The sequence below is a fragment of the Lissotriton vulgaris genome, chromosome 1_1 (genome assembly GCF_964263255.1).
Source record: "Lissotriton vulgaris chromosome 1_1, aLisVul1.2, whole genome shotgun sequence".
Taxonomy (NCBI): Eukaryota; Metazoa; Chordata; class Amphibia; order Caudata; family Salamandridae; genus Lissotriton; species Lissotriton vulgaris.
This window is the reverse complement of record NC_141685.1, coordinates 2061327579-2061345288: the sequence shown is the minus strand read 5'-3', so window position 1 is coordinate 2061345288 and position 17710 is coordinate 2061327579. Positions and strand designations below refer to the sequence as shown.

Genomic DNA, 17710 nt, shown 5'->3' with positions numbered 1-17710 from the left:
CTATATTTTTGTTCCTTGTTCTGATTTTCAGCTTTTGATTGTGATATAAGCACGGAATAAAATTAATTACATCCACCTTTTTGTGTAATAGGCGAAGCTAAGCATATTGTGTGAACAAGATAAAGCAGTGCACGCCCTGGAAGCCAAACTTCAGCTGCTACACAAAGAGAAAGTAGGACAATTACATTTATTACCTTAAATTGGTGTCATTTTATGTGCTTGTATTCGTAGTGCCGATGACTGAATCTGAAAAGAAAATCAACCTAATGACGCAGAACATTAAAACATTAATTCTTTTTGTTATAATAGTACACGCTCGAGCAGGCATTACTATCGGCCAGTCAAGAGCTGGAGATGAATGCAGATAACCCGGCAGCCGTCCAGAATGTAGTCCTGCAACGAGACGGGTTTCAAAATGGCCTGCTTAGCACGTGTCGAGAAGTGTCCCGAGCCACCGCGGTAAGTAATAGACTCCGCTCAATAAAACCCAACGAGGTGGAAAGTGATTCCTCTTCTTGTTCCTTTTAATTGGACTGTCTGAATGTTCTTCCTCCAGAACGGGAAGCAAATTGCATTCTGTGTAAGCGGTTCGAAAGCCCTTGTGGGGCTGCCGTTCTTTTTATCACCGTGTACAAGCATTGAAATTTCAAAATGTAAATCTCTCTTGTACATACCGTAAAGGCGACATTTTGGTTCAGTTCCTGAATAGGTTCTTGCGACCTGATCAGTCATTGCACGATCAACCTCCCTGAAAGCGGCGTCTTATAGGTTTTCATGAAATATTGTTGCAAAGGCATGCATTGGCATATTTATCGTGTGCATGTACCCATTTAAGGAAATGCCACCTCATTCTTTCCTACTACAAAACAGTGCCCTTGAAAGCAAAACAGTTAGGTTATATTCTATTTCTCACCTTTGATCGTGTTTAGGTCTCTCCCTCATACAGGTGAAGTGAGAGGTCTTGTTGGCTTATTATGTGCAGGTTTACAGCCCACCCCACTGCTGACTCTTACTCGGCATTGTCATTTGCTGTTTTTTTTTTGTAGTTTTTTTTTATAGCTTTTTTTTCTTGTTCCATTACGTGGTTGTCCCTCCCCTGGATCATAGTCTCTTTAAAATCCTTTGGTTTAGTTGCGTTGTATGCCTCAATGTTAACTGTTTTTTTTATTTTTGCTTAAGAATCCAATTAGATATGTTTTCTGTTTCTCTCGCTTTTCCCCCCTGCCAAATATCCACACCCTCGCTCTGTTTGCCATCTCACTTGTATTGTAGTGCTCTCTCACGTGCGTCTACCCCTGTCAAACTCCCTTCTCCCACGCTCTATATTGCTTTCACTCTTGCTTCTCCCCCATCTCTGTGTTGCTTTCACCCCTGTTTTTTCGCCTTCCATCTGCCCACTCCCTGTTGCTTCCTCTCCACCTGCTCTTCTATAGTCCCTGCCCCCACCCCACACTGTTTTAAAACATTTTTTTTATTGATTTGCACTTTCCCCTTTTTGTGGAGGTGAAGGCTGCACGTTCCTGGCCCCGCCCTCTTTAGAAAAAACCCTCTAACATCACTTCCATTTCCTTTTTTTATTTAATAAAAAAAGCACCCTTATTAATTTGAGGGGCATGCATGCAAAATGACACCAGTACCTCTAAAATGACATATCTGTATCAGTGCACTTTTTTTTCCATTTGAAGGTGTTGGCAAAGCCAATTGATCCCAGAGACAAGACCTATTGGCTTTGGCAGAGCTCATTTGTTGAGAACCTTTGTACAAATGGCCCTAATGATTAGCCACTGTGTATTCATTAAAAACATAATTGAATAGGTCTTCATCTCTCACTTGTATGTTTGTAGAATTTAAATGTCCAGCCATGTAAAAACTAGATAGTGGCTTGACAGCACAGCTGTCTGGACCCTTGTGTGATTAAAAGTGCTAGAAATGGGATTTCTGGTTTGCCAGGGCATGCGCCTAAGAGAGGCAGAAACCACCACTCTAGTCAGGGCAAGGGAGTTACATACTGAAGATAACCCCTGCTCACCCCCTTGTTAGCTTGACACGAGGCTTATCCCAGAGGCCACGTGTAAAGCGTTTGCGCAACACACTCACACTGCAGCGACACACTAGGCACACCACAAAAGAAACTCCACACAAGGTTATATAAAAAATAGCCTTTGTATTACTCTCAAAACACACTAGAGCGCAATCAAATATATACACTGTCCCACCTGGCACTAGGTATTACTTTACAAGGGATTATTTAAATTACAGGACCAATCGGGCCACTATCATAACCATTAGCACACACAAGTAGTGAGAAATAAGCACACCCAGTTACTACTGGCAATAGGGCACTTAGCTTAAACCTATTTTAAACACACCATCTCCTGTGCACCAGAATAAACACTTAAAGCATACACGTTAAATAGGGAAATCCCAGGCCATCAGATATGCCTACCACCATAACAGAACATATGGATCCCATAACCTGAGGTGCTGCAGATCAACCCACCTCATAACATCACGGCATACCACATCATACCTAAACATCTGCAACAGTATGACACATTATGGCCACCTCAGAAAGACAGTAAACGTGTCTGCATATTCCAAGTATTGTTTGTACAAACCTACCCCGTAGGCTTCAGAGCCCCCTACCCACCTTTCACAGGATATGCAGCAATTTTTTAAGGTGGGAAGTGGGGCCCTGTCAGGACAACAACAATCATGCCCCCAATCATCAGGAGACGTGCAGTTGCCAGTGTTTCCTGTAATACGGCTAAATCTGGCCACTTCTCACTGGGTGCCTCCGTAAAGTTAAGGGAGAGGCAGCAATCCCAGTTACCGGCAAGAGACCTCGCTGGGTCCCCCTCGCCCTAGTTGCTTCCCTGCAGTTGCTCGCGACCATGCGGTGCAGCTGCCAATCATGCTGCAAGCCCCACTCAGGCAAGGTGGGAGTCCTCCGAGGGCTCTCTGACCCCAGCTGCCTCACCCACAGAGCTGCAGGCCTCCTGGAGCGATCTCACTCGCCCAGTCTGGTTGCTCCTTTGTTGTCGCAGGACCGAGGCACAGCCTTCCTCGTGGCCTCTGCCTTTGTACCTGCATGGCTTTGTTCTCGTGAGGCAGCAGTCGCCCGCGAGGCTCCGACTCTCCTGCCGGCCCGCCACAAACAGGCAGACTTTGCCTGACTTCCGGCAGCTTGGTGTCCGGCTTCCCCGCCGGGACTTTATGAAAATGCAGGGCAGCTGACAACAGGCAAGAGGATCCCAGGAAGGCGAGAGAGAGGGGAAGAACACCTCTTGCCTCAGCTCCCCACTCCTCCCAGACATACACAAAGCACGAGCAGCACTGCATGTGCAAGCTCCAAGACTTCCCCTTGCTTTCTGGAGCCTGCTCACAACCAGGCCTGGACTCTGCTCAACTCTCCTGCTGCTCCCTTCATGGCACGACGGCGCGTGCCTCACTCAGGAGGAGAGCCCCCTTCCTCGGGCTCAGGCAGTACAATTAAAAGCGCTCACCTTGCGCTGCTGTGACATGAGCTCACGCCAGGGCTGTACATAGAAAACTCTTGCAGCGCTCCTAGCCCAGGTCCAGGGCAATGTATAGACTACAACGCTCAGCCCGGTTCTAAGTCTCCAGAGTCTTACCAGGCAGGCCAGCACACAGGGCTTTCCAGTAGAGGGGGAGTTCTCCCAGCTGCCCCAGCAGGAGCAGGTCAGTCCATGTGGGGGTTCCTCCTCGCACACTGCAGTGCACGCAGTGTCTTAGTCCCCAGCAGGTCCTAAGTACGCACACAATCCATGGGGTCCCAGCACCAATATGTATATCACATAATGTCTTAGTTCTCCCCCTCGCACAGGGCTCTATGCCCGGTCCAAACCAGTTCTGGGGGGTACTTTCATACATCTTTTCATGTGCACCACCACCCTTATTGTTAGTGTAGGCTCTGGCCCAAGACACACCACAGGGTGGGAGGCGGATTTAGCATTGTGGAAGGCAGGCACAGTCCTATTCAGGCCCAGGTGCTACTCTTCCCACTACTCCAAATGCAGATTGGCCTATTCAGCATAGCGCTGACTCACCTAACCCCTCTGGATCCACTGCACCTCCCCAGCCCCTGTCACTCCAGAGCCAGATATGCAATTCACAACAGACAGGCACAAAGACACATAGCACACAGAAATGGCCACTTCTAAAAGTTAGCATTTCTAAAATAGTGATAATAAATCTGTGAACACCATTACGCAACATTTACTACCACGATTCCAAACATACCAAACTTGACCACACTACTCCTCTCATGTCCGGAATTACCACTGAAACACATATCCGGGAATCCCCAATGCATTCCTATGAAAGGGCAGCCTCACAGTTATGAGAAACCAAAATGGCTGTTTGTCACTACCAGGACATGCCACACAGTTAAAGCACATATCCTACCTTTTACCTACAGCGCACCCTGCCCATAGGGCTAGTTAGGGCCTTCCTTAGGTTAACTGATATGTAGTAAAAGGGGAGTCACACTTTATGTGCCAAGTCACAGCGGCGGTAAACCGCACGCGCAGGCCATGCAATGGCAGAGGCCTGAGACAGGTTTTAAAGACTACTTTGTTGGGTGGCGCAAGTAGCGCTGCAAGCCCACCAGTAGCATTTAATTTACTGGCCCTGGGTATATGAGATACCACCTTACAAACGACTGATTGGGCTACACCTGTTTGGCATATTTAATTTACCTATCTTACCATGTTTTACATAGAGAGCTCATGCACTTTACACTGGACAGCAGTGATAAAGTGCCCAGAGTCCTAAAACCACCAACAGCCGTTCAGAAAAAATACCACTAGGAAGGCAACAAGTTCAGGGATGACCCTGCAAAAAGGGCCAAGTCCAACAAACAGAAAAAGAGCTTTAAGAAGCACTGCTAAGAGAGGTTTTTTCTCTCGCCACCTGTTTTTCCCTCACCATTTGTTTTTGCAGATGTGTGCTTTTGCTGAAAAAGAGTGATTGTATTGAACTTCATGCCTTGTGGAAAGGCGTTTGCTCATTAGACAGATTTCAACAGAACTGAGTTTGGTATATGGACAGACCAGTGATCCAGGCCTGTCATGTTTGTTAAAAAAAAAAAAAAAAAACAGTCAGTAGGCCTGGTATATTTATGGTGAAAAGCAAATGTCAATAGGCATTTTAGGGTGGATTGTTATTACACTGTTAAAGTATGCAGAGAGTAGTTTGTTACAAGCAATCTCACAGATTAGTAAAGAAAGCAAGGGTTAGTACGGTTTATCCCCTCTGACAAAGCCTGGGGTGGATGATTTATAATGTGATAATCCATATTACACCCTCTTAGGCATGGTTGTATATTTTTTACATGTATTTGCAATTGTAACTTTGACTGTATGTCTAACAGTTGCTTTGTGAGCAAGATTGGATAATTCAGAAGGCCGAGGTTGGTTATGGTGACGAGCCAATAATGAAAGCTATATACTAGATAGTTAATTGGAAAAATGTATGTTGGATGCCATAAATCGGATCTGTTTATGAAGGAAGGTTAACATAATGACAGTAGACTTTGCTTATTTATTGTGAAATGCATCAGTTAAATCCAATAGGCCTTCAATGGTGGGTTGGTTTTAAACTGTGTTAGTGCCTGTAGACTGGTGGTTGGTTACATCAAAAAGCATAGGCTGATGTAGGAGACAGGGTTTGGTGTTAATCACCCTTCTGACAGACTAAGGGAGTAGATTTCAATTGCGAGATTCTTTGTTGTGCCCGCTTGGGGAGGAGTTGTACATTGTTTTGCCACCTGCAGTTCTGTACATAATTGTAACGTCATAACTGTATACCACGTGATTGCTTCGTCGGAAAGCTGATGTTATATATGTAATATAGCAGGCATTAATTGGTTATAGTGACAAGGTACATTTAATAGTTAGAGGGCTGATTGATTAATTTGTAAGAGTTACGTTAGATGCCAAAAATCCGACCTGCTTAATATGAAACATTATGACAAAGGCATTTGACTATTTGTTTATTAATTTTTTTCTTTACAAAAAGGTTTTAATATTTGAAGAGAAAGATGATACAACCTTAAGCATTGGAAAGAATGTCAAATATAATACCGAAATTCACTCATTACATTTGAGCATTACACAGAGTAGTGGCAAAGCATAAACTGTTTCCATACTATTATAGGAAGGACGTATCCTAATATGAGAGTGAAGTTTCGTGATGCAGACTACTAAGTGGACTGATGTTGCTAAAAGAGATAGAATAGAGAGGAGGTGAGATGAGAGAATAGAAAAATGAAGTAGGAAGATGGAGGGGAAGACAGATCAAGGGATAGCAGTTAGGAGGCCAGGAATGGAAGGGGATGGGGGAGGACTAACTCTACAGATGCTCTGCTGGCGTTTAGATATGTAATTCGCAATGGGAGAATACAGAAGAGGAAATCTTTCAAGAGCCAGCTAATTTTCATAATTTTATTTTTAGGAGATGGAGGTCTAGTTTACTCCATAACTTGACTGAGGTTCTGCAATTAAAATACATTACCACTGGCAAGAGTGTTGTCCACTCTATTAAAACGGACCTAAGTCCATCATCTGTCTAAAGAGAAATTGATTTGTTAATGGTGAAAAAAGTTTGTTAACGCCAATAGACCTTAGGGTTAGATTGGTATTGCACTGTATTGAGGCATTTTGGCAGATATTTTGTGTTACAGTTCAGCCAGATTAATTTAGTAGGCAAGGCTTTTGTCCATAGTTACTCTCTCCGACAAAACATTGGGGTAGAATATTTTCAATCACTGTGAGAATCTGCGTTGTGACCTCTTGGGGGCGATTCATTAGTTTGTCAACTTTAATTGTGTGTATATTTGTAATTTCAGAACTATATGCTTGGTGGTTGCCTTATAGGAAAGCTTATGCGTGTTGCAGTAGGCCTCCGTTGGTTATAGTGGCAGTTTTAAAGGCTGTAAGCCTTCTTGTTTCAGTGGGAAGAGCTGTGTCACAGGTCACGATCTGAACTGTTTTTTACAAAAATGTATGATAAAGGAAATAAGCTTGATTAATTTACTATGAATATCTTGCGTTCAAACTAATAGGCCTTTAAGGAAGGATTGTAATTCCATTATCCTAAACACTGTAGACATGCATTTTGTTAAATATAATCTTACATTTTGTCTTAGTTGGTAAGGTTTTTGGTCGCGTTTACCCTCTTCGACAAACTATTAGAAGAATCTCGCCTTACCAACATATTTGGGTATCCCTTAAGTTACTTTACTCCGATCTGAAAATGAAAGCTTTTTTTCTATACACTATGTTCATAGTGCCTGTCCTATCCGCTGACTTTTTACACTTCTCAAGCGCCTGTATTCATACAATGCAGTTATTATAGGGAGCATATTCCTCAGTCATACCTGCAGGTGCTGGCTCTAATGTCTGGGCTCTTGTAACCCGATTAATAAACATGGCATTTGGGTCTATTTTTCTATCAACAATTTTGAAATTGAAGTGACATGATTCCATACATGCCTAAAACTAAAGGCAGGCTGGAACCAGTGAGTGTGCAAGCAATTTGGAAGGCAAAGTTAGCGTCTATGCTTGAGCTGAACTAGTCAGTCAGGAAGTGGGCCTCATTGAAGAGCACGTGCTGGAAGGGGGGCTAATTGAAAACTGGGTTGGTTGAGAAGAAAACTGAAAATCTATACAGGTGTGGATAATGTTCAAACCTGGCACAACTACTCCAGGGACAGTGCATGGAGAATTCCACCAAAATGTTTCTTCCCAGTTCTGTACAAGTTGCAAATTCTCTACAGATTGTGTGAAAGCACTGGTACCACTTCTTAATTTGTGTGTTCCGCCCGTCAGAAACTGCTGCAGTGGAATAGCCTTTTCAGAATCTATAATTTAATCAACAGAGTCACTGTTGTTGCAACAGATTTTAACATCTTGCTTTCAAAATCTATATTACACTTATATAAGTTTATCGAATATACAGGGGCCACCCTGAGCCCAGTATCTTTAATACCATGTCAACGACTGTTTACTGGACACCAACTACTAAAGACTATGTTCATCAAACATTTTCGAGCACCTCTTAAAAGGTATCAGGATTGCATCAAACCAGAAAACAATGTAATCTATAAATTCATACAAAAATCGGTTACTAGATTTAGTGTAATCCCCCACATAAACATGTTAGAGATTGTTTTATCACACCTAAGTTAACCTTTTGTATTTCATCTATTCCTCTGCATTAGGGTTTTGTTTGAAGCTCCAGGAGGGCTGTACCGATAATTAATATATAGGTATGTGTGAGCAGTCCTTGGATTGGCAGGTAAAGCAACCTTTCCAAGCCCAGCCTATTAAATCGGACTCAGCTGCATTCCTGGCACCACCCCAAGGGCCATAGCTCATCCTCATGGCTGGGCAGTCCTCATTCTGTCCTGTCCACTGGCTTACACTTCTGCTGGCAGTTCATTGCCAGTAGCGAGGGCACCTGTTTGATCACATACTTGCTCTTGCCAAGTTAGCCTGTCATGATATTCGCAGTAATTGTTGCGACAAACACTGCAGGGAAGCAGTGTCTCTTTAGTGGGAGACTTTTCCCTGTAAAAATAGATTTCAGTGAGGTTTGTCTCTTACAAAACCTAACTTACAGTGGATTTTCCACCCGCATTGTTTTAACCTTACCAGTTTTGCACAGCCCTACTTGAATTCCCTCCTCCTAAAGGAGACAATGTGGTGTTATGGCTATTGCTGCCGACGTTGGAACTGGGGAACCAGGTTTGAGTCTCGACATTGTCTCAACATCTTGTCATTCTGGGCAATCATTTAATCTCTTGGTCTTAAAAAAAAGTATGCGGCCTTGTGTTATGTAGCTGTTGTTCACATAAAGTGCTTCAATACCTTCTGACCGAGTCATAAAATTGCACACAAAATAATGTAGGTTTTGCTTTAGACTGTAGATTAACTCTGCAGATCACTAGGTTCTCCATACCTAACCCACAATCTCTATCCCACTTTGCTATGCTCCTACCACAAAGCTCTCACTATTTTAATTGTTTTCGCCTGAGACTTGTCACAAGTTCCTTAGGAGCTCTTGTTAAGCTTTGCTCCCATTCAGTTTCTTTAGACTGGTGAAATCTTTGTTTCCACATTTCTTCAAATCGTTTTTGGTTAGTACCATCTGTTTTACGAACTTGATTTAGCCCTTACATTCCGTATTCTTTGATTGTGCTTTTAAAAAATATATATTGCATCCTGTTACCACGCTACCCCCAAATACCAGAACACTTTCTATGAGCAAGTCATGATGTTGGTCCATGCTACAGTGAACAAGGATACTTTGAAGGATTCTTCACTATGCCCCAAGAGGGTCCCCGTTATGTGACTGTGAGTAGGTGGACTATTAGTTGATTCGGCTGTGAGACCGAACTAAGTCCCAATTCCATACCTGAACCAGTTGGGTCTCAATAATTTAAACGTAGGCAGTACCCTTAATAGCTGTAGCACAGAGCAGACAGTTGTACCTTACAAGAAATGTGTAAAGCCTTTACCGTACCAAAACAGTTAAAAAGTAAAAAACACTATGCAATAAAAATACAACTACAATTTATAAAAATAAAGTAAACTTTAATGAACAAATAAACACCAAAACAATGAAAATCTAATGTAGGGAACCAGAAGTTACATTTTTGAAATGTTCAAGTCAAACTAGCATCTAAAAGCGCAAAACACCTATTGGAGTTATCTGGTCCTGCAAGACTGGGCCCAAGTCAAAAATTAAGGCCAGCTGTGAGCTACTGTCGATCAGGTACAGGGACCAGGTTTGTCCTGGTGGAAAGTTTACCGTTTGACTTAAAATATTTACTGGAGAGAAGTCTGTGTTGGTGGGTCTGGCTGAAGGAGGGTTTGACAGTGGCATGGAGAAGCATTGGTCCTTGGTGTGAGCTCCGGCTCCAATGGGAAACATGGCATGGTCTGTGTTGACGGCGGAATTAGCACGGAGTGAACAAAGTCCGGAACCTGTGCCCAGGAAGGTCTCGGCAGCGGTCAAATTCTGTTTGACGTCTGCGTTGTGAAGTCCCTCTACATTGAGGCTTAGAAACCCTTCTAGAAGTCAAAATCTTTTCATAGGAGAAAACCGGCAAGTTGAATCTTACTGGTGATTCAACTTCTGCTGCTGTGACTTTGCCTCCCATCCCTGTCTCTGTTGGTTCAGTGGAGGAAAAGTTCTATAAAAGTTTCTAAGTGACCAGTTGTGCAATTTTTATGGGCATAGGATAACAGTCTAATACCAGTCAAGAGTCAAGGACTTTGTGGGCTCCATGTGGAGGTTATGATTCTGTCTCCCAGAAGCCACCAGCAGGCTATTGGAAGAAGTAGGCTTCTTGCAGCATTTGTGCCCTGTAGCTGACCAAGAGGTCAACTTACTGGCTCCCTGATGTCCACTCCTTCGACCTAAGTACAAGTAGAAGCAGGTCCAGCCTTTTGGATTTCTCTTCTCAGGTTCCTCTCTCCCCTTGGTGTTTAAAAGGCTCCCTTGAGCAAACGAGCTGGCAAGCTCTCCTTGGATGCACCAGTGTGCCTGTTGAGTGGTACCGTGACCTGTGAAGACTGGGGCATCATTTCAGCAACCCCAGATGACTTTCTTCTGCTCACCACTACTTCTGCTCTCTACAGATGAAGGGCTAAACCCAGAAACTTGCGTCTAGTGATAACAGCACTACCTTCACCAACTTTGATGAAAAACAACAGCAACTTTGAAGTAAGCTAACTGCATTTACTGGAATGCAATAGGGGAACTTTGCTGGGATGAGAGGTAGTGTGCTCCCCCTCCTTGTAGTTTTATTAAGTGTAGTAAAGTAAACCGTGCTTTTTATGGCACAGCTAGCCTTGCTATAATAAACAGGTTTGAGTCTTTATCACTGTAAGGACAAGTAAAAACATTAAACACCTATGTCCTACTATTAAATGCTATGCACCCTACCTAAAGGCTGGTAAGGCTTACTTTAGGGGTGACTTACTATCACTATTTAATAGGAAAGTGAAACCCTGACAGAATGGTGACTTTGACAGGTGGAAATAGCAGTTTTAAACTGCCCTGCTAAGAGGCTGTGGCTGGCCTAGAGTCCTGTTTTACATGGTCACTTTAGTGGAGATACAATGAGTGCCTCAATCCACTAGTGATATTTAACGAACAGGCCCTGGGCATACAGAGTACCGTACACGAGTGGCGTATAGATAAGTTAAACGTGCCAATCAGGGGTTTAAACCAATTTGGCAAGTTTCTAGGTATCAGATCATTGGGGCATGCTTATCAGGGTCCCAGTGTACAGAGCCTGAAAACCAACTGCATCAGTCCAAAACAAATGGAAGTGATCCTTCAACCTCACACTTGAGCCCCTAGGTGTAACTTAACTGTTCCCAGTAGCTTTCTCTATCCATTTTGTTTGTAGTTGTTGCTCAGTAAACACATTTCAACAGTGCTAGACAATCCCACTACAGCTTTACCAGTCAAGATTGTGAATATTGGTTCCGATCAAATTGCCACTACTTTAGAGTAGGCCAGGCATATCCTCAAAACCAGCATGCTTAGATATATAACCAGAACAGTTTGAGCATCTAGCAAAACGTATCAATACCACTTCATAGCAGGTACAATGTACCATTAACTAGATTGACTGAGGATGCTCTTGAAGGAAGTGTAGGGCATTAGACTTCAGTATTAAGATAATGCCGATCCATGTTTTATTTACCGATAGTAGAAGGGCTTTGCTGTTAGTGCTATTCCTGAAGCAGGCATACATAAAATGATACAGCAAGAAAATGGTCAATTGTTTCTTATTTTGGGGCTAGAAAACAAGGCACAGATGTGTACGGTGTCTGGAACATGTTTGCTTTCACCTTTTTTTGAATGGCTTAAAAAAAGGATATCCGTGCTGAATGTGACACTCACAGTGAGTTAATGTCTTTGATACAGAATCAGAATTTTGTGATCACAATGTAAGCTGCTATCTCTACTAGCAGGCACAAATGCTTCTTACAAAGACCACAGCTAAGCAACCATACACAATGGACCAAATGTTGTTGAATGTAAATCTCGCAAGGCAGGAGTTCTTTAGCTATTAAATGAACACATATCTTTTCAAGGTTCTTTTAACAGAAGAACAACAGGTACTTGAATGTTTTATAAAAGATAGCTTGTACCCTTTATGTGCTCTGATGCCACCTCATATTTCATTTATCTGCTGGACACCTCTTTCCCGACAGTTTTGTGCGTTCTGATTTTAAGTCTGTCCTTAGTTTTGGCTAGGAATTAAACTATACTGATTTGTATTTCACGCCCCCAAGAAAATATAGGTTTCACATGAAGAGATGGCCATGCCCGTCATGAAAAAGAGAAAGAAATCACAATATGAATGTTTTAAATCATCTGTAAAAATGCTTATCTGTGGGGAAACGGTTTCTCTCGCACTTCATTTCCTGTGACCTGCAAACCAACAAAAAAATCCCTGAGTAGCGTGTTGTGTCTGGAAAGTCTTCTTTGAATCCTCATTTGGCGTTTCTCTATCCTCAGTGGCCTCATTACTTAATGTATTGGCACATTTTCTGGTACTGGCCAACCTGTTACTGTTCCGTTATCTCTCAGTAGTGGAAGCTAAGGACATTGGCACTGAACTGTATTGTAGTAGTCCAGAAGGCCTGTCGTGGAGTGCGACTAATCTGCAGTTTGAAAAATATTTCCAAGTGACATATCCAGGCCTAAAAGCCACCAATCTCAAAATTAGGCATGATCGCTACTTCCTATTACTAGCCATTTTTTCTTAGAAGCCTACATGAATGGCACATGTGCCCCTTCTCTTGGTCAGCAGGACAGAAGCAGTAAAAATGACTTTACTCCCTAATATATCATACCTGTTCCAGACAGCACTGCTTCCACACTCTCCTTCACACCTCAAACAGCTACAACCTACCCTCAATACCTTCATGTCGGCTGAAGCAACCTGAGGTTAGCCTCTGACTGTGTGCTTCCAGGCAGCGCAGTTAAGATTACTAGTCAATATTACTTCCCAAAAGACTCTTGACTCAGAAAGGCCATTGAACTACCTACATAGGAACAGTGGAACAGGTAGTTGTACAGAAGGGTCTAATCAGCAGGCAATGCAATACCAAACCACCAGTGATTTAAAAAAAATGTGTTGGGGGGGGGGGGGAGGGGGTGTGTTCTAACTGGCAATGCAGTAGACCCACGCTGATGGAGCTCCGGCCGGCTGCTGCAAACTAAAGCTATTTCAGCGGAGCTGGGGGACCTGTCGACGCTGTTCCTGGGGGTGTCCGGTGACCGGCTGCCGAGGGGCTCGTTTTGCGGTGCCAGGGAGCCCTCTGCAGTGGTGACGGCGGGGGAGAGAGCGGCACAACACAGCGGCCTGCAGACCGGGGCGCCCACCATTACATGGCGCCCGGAGCGCGGACCTCCCGGTGAGGGGTAGGGGCGCAGTCAGCTCCCACCGGTGACTTCGGGACGTGCATTGGCCCCAAGTGGGTAGCAGCTCAGCGGGACTATTTGCCCCTGGAAAAAGGAGCCCGCGACTACCTGCTGGAGTGGCTGAGTGTCGGGCGGTCCCCAGGGGCGCCATTTTTTGGACGACATCGGCGGTGACTACAGGCCCAAGGACCCTCAGGCTGACTCTTTCGCTTGGGGAGAGGTCCCCACGGAATCGGTAGACGCCAGCGGAGGGGAGGTGACTGGGGAGTGCCACCCTTGCAGAGCCGGGACTTGTTGTTGGGAGGCGCAGAGAGGGACAAAACCACAACGCATGGTCCGCCATTTTCCAGTGCCTGGATGGGAGAGACTCAGGGGAGCGACTGAGGGAGTGTCTGAGCACTCCAGGCCCCTGACCAACCGTCGCATTGCAGACGTGCCCCCGCAATATCTGAACAGACGACGGAGCAGTGGGAAGGTCTGCTTCGACGGAGGCAGTGCGGGTGTCTGGACTGGGGCACTGCATTCACGGCGTCATCTTCCGATCAGCGCGCCGGGGGCAGCCGCGAGTATAAGGTGACGCGGCCTGATCCTAACGGCCCGGCGGGGTGCCCATCTGCTCTGCTCGCATCTGGGGTCACGGAGGTAACTGACGGTGAAGAGGGCCCCATTAGTGCTTGCAGGACATCGAGAGCCCGACGCTGAGGTGGCCGCCACCTTCCTAGGTGCTGAAGCGTGAGTAGACAACACGGGGGCAGAGCGCTGTCTTGGAGGGACTTGGTGAACTTTGCTGGTGGGCGGCGTGGGGCGAGGCAGGTGGCACCCAGGGGACGCCGGGGGCCTGGTGGGGTACCTGGGGAGCAGACTGCCTCCCTGCCCCGAACAGCGCGGCACCCCCACTAGACTGACGCCATTGGCTTGGGACCTGTTGGAACTTGCGGAACTGCCCGTGGTGGAGTGACTGTGTGGGGGAACTAGTCTCCCAAGAATGCAGCGTTGGACCCGGGGGCTATAGAGTAGGAGAAGCCTGAGGGGCAGGTCCTCTGGTGGCTGCTCAGCCCATCTGTGCCCCCATCTTTAACCACTGCTCCTTGCCACGCTTTGGGCCCTGTAAGCTTTGCCTCTGCTGCAGCCCGGGGCTAATGCGCTAGTGAAGCAGGTGCTGGGCTACGAGGGTCCCCTGACGGCAGACTGATCTGCAGCTGGTTGTTCTTTTGGGGGGCCCTGCTGGGACTGCTATCCGGTAAGTGCCCCTGGGACCTTGGTATCATCTATTCGTGATCTGCGGGGGGCAACTATACTGCGCTACATGCAATGCCTAGCTCTGGAGCGGGGCCACGGACCGTAGGCCCCTTTGGAAGCGGGGTGGGGAATTCACCACAGCACACTGAACGCTGTACGAAGCTAATCTTCGACCGCAGACCTAACGCTGCTGCCTGGCCGCCTCCGAGGGACAGCTGGCATAGATCCTTGTCCGGTGACCTCCTGAGGCTCCCTCGACCAGTGCGGACCACAACGCTTTGGGAGGTTGGTGACACTCACTCTGAGGCTGGACTACACGAGCTACTACAGGAGGCTGGGCGTCCGCCTCTCCAGGGGCTATTTTCTTCTCCAGGGAGGAGTACAGAGGAGGTGAGCTACAGGCTACTGCACAGATCTTAACTGCCTGTCGACGGTGGCATTCTGAAGGCTGCCTGCATCGCAACAATGACGCGGACCAACAGAGGCAAGGAAGCCCCAGTACCGGCTTCCAAGTATACCACGGTGACGGTGCTGTGGGGCAAAACGGGGTTGTCTGCCTCCTCAGGGGCGACACCGCAGGCTGGGGGAGACTCACCCCCGGTGACACAGGCCTTCATGACATCCTTCATGTCTGAATTCAAAACCGAAATTGGCTCTTCGCGTACTGAAGTACACTCTTGCGTTCGAGAACTCCGGAAAGATGTAACGGACCTGGGTGAGAGAGTGGATAGCCTGAAAAAGACGGATGCCCGCCTGGAAGATCAAGAGCAACTGTGGCAGCGTCTGGCCACCCTGGAAGAACAACACATTGAGTTGCAAGTGAAGCAAGAAGACTTGGAAAACCGCAGCCGCCGGAACAACCTTCGCATCCGGGGGCGTTCCTCTTGGGGCCGAAGGGAGCGACATTATGACGTATGTGGCACAGTTGCTTCACAAGGTCTAGGGGGATTATGACGCCTCCCTGCCGGCTTTGGACCAAGCTCACCCTGTCTCGGGGCCTCCTCCCAGACATTTTAACCAGAGTCCACTTCTTCACAGAAAAAGAAGCTATTCTCCGGGCGGTGAGGGCCAAGCAGAATCTCACATACGACGGGCATAAAATACAAATCTTCCAGGACCTCGCACCTAACACCCTACAGCACCGACGTGCTTTCAAGCCTGTGACAGATAAGCTACGGAGCCTGGACATCTCCTAACAATGGGGTCAACCTTTCGCCCTTATCTTCGCCTGGGAGTCAAAACAAAGAGTGGTAAGATCCTACCACGAAGCGGCACAGCTACTCCGACTTCCATCGTCATGCTCTGCCAGCCCCACCCGTCCCTCACCTCCCGCAAGAATACCTGCCATGCTTTCCTGGTCCACTGTGCATAGGCACAGACGTTCTCCGCCCCTGGATGCCCAAACAGCTTCACAGGCTAAGCAAGACATTATTGATCACATCAAATCCTTGGAAGGGGATCACTCTAAAGTGCGCTCGGACACCCCCACTCCTTGATAGGAAGCTGCAGAGCCTGTATCGAAAACAAAAGTGGACTTTGGGAGGTATGGCTCATTAACGCCACCCCAGCTCCTGCCCTGCAATGTAGCGGGGCCCGGAGCCTCCCCACCTGGTTGACCTTGAGCGCAACAACCTAATCCACCCCCACCCCTCCCCCCGCCCTCATCCGTTCCTGAGAGAGTGACTTCTCTGGGCTTCCCAAACCCGAGGGTGAAGGCTGGCCCATGACAGGAACAGGACACTGTGGCCCGGTTGGCCAATATTGGTTGTTCAGGAATAATACACAGTGGCCCGGTTGGGCGATGTTGCTTGTTTGTTTTTTTCTTCTTTGCTACACTCTGTTCTCGTAACTTACCTTCTCTCTGCTTCCGGGGTGGGGTGGGTGGATGTTTGGGAGGCTGCAGTGGGCATTGGCGCGTAGGGGAGGTCCCCCCTTCCTCTGGGTTTGGATATGGTTCTGTGGGAGGTTCAGCGCGCTAACCGGTGACCTATAGTGGTAATGGCTCTCCCTGACCCTTTAAAGATCCTTTTCCTCAATGTTAAGCGACTAGACTCCCCCCAATAAACGGCGGCCAGTGTGGAGCTACATTCTGCTGAACTGCCCTGACATCATTTTCCTTCAGGAAACCCTGCGCATAGCACATCCTAAATACACCCTTCAATTCTGGGCAGCTGCAGACACCAAAACGGCGGGTGTGGCTATTCTCTGCATCCGGCAGGGGGCCCTAAAGACCTTCCGTAGTGTAGATGGGCGTTTCATCAGGGCGGGGGTGGTGGTGGGCAGACGCCCGCTCACACTGTGTAATGTTTTTGCACCAAACCAGATGCAGGACTCCTATCGCCGGGCGCTATTTAGGGAACAGGTGCCACAGGGCGAAATCTTCTTGATTGTAGGAGGAGATTTTAACTTGGTGTGGGACCCTGCATTGGACCGTAGTGACGCCTCCTCGAATGGATCAGGTGCAATGTCATCCACGCTTCGGACACAGATAATGGAACTCGGCCTTATAAATATTTGCCGGTATCATTCCCCCGAGGTGTGCGATTATTCGTACTATTCGCATGTGCGCCGCTCGTACTCTCGCATCTACCATTTATTCATCTTGCACGCCCTCATAGGAGATCTGCTAACAGCGGCTATGTTGGACATTTCGATCTCCGACCACGCGCACATTGAGTTTCTCCTGCAGGACCCGGCCTCTGGCCCTGCACATCAGGCGCAGTGGCGCCTACTGCCGTATATTCTGTGGGATCCGGAGTCTGTAGAGTCAATACGGACCGCCATAGACTCTTATTTCGCGTGCAACGACCTCCCCGAGGCCCCATTTCCCGTGGTTTGTTTCGCCTTTGAGGCGACGATCCGAGGCCACATCACGTCTCTGGCGATTGCTCGTTCTCGGGAAACCTGCAAACTAGAGGATAGTCTCTCCGCGGATAAAAAGAAGTTAGAGTTGCAGGATCGGGAACACTCCTCCCTCGCAAATCAACGGAAACAT

General features: G+C 46.9%; 1 protein-coding gene across 21 annotated transcripts in view; it reads left to right on the top strand.

Annotated features, from left to right (window-relative positions):
• PLEKHA5 (pleckstrin homology domain containing A5) overlaps positions 1–17710 on the top strand; it is a 742840-nt gene that overhangs the window by 567757 nt on the left and 157373 nt on the right. For all 21 annotated transcript variants that reach the window (XM_086920674.1, XM_086920665.1, XM_086920721.1 and 18 more), the window contains 2 exons: positions 92–172; positions 310–459. In XM_086920674.1, coding sequence (XP_086776800.1) covers positions 92–172; positions 310–459 — 231 coding nt within the window. The remainder of the gene's footprint in view (positions 1–91; positions 173–309; positions 460–17710) is intronic.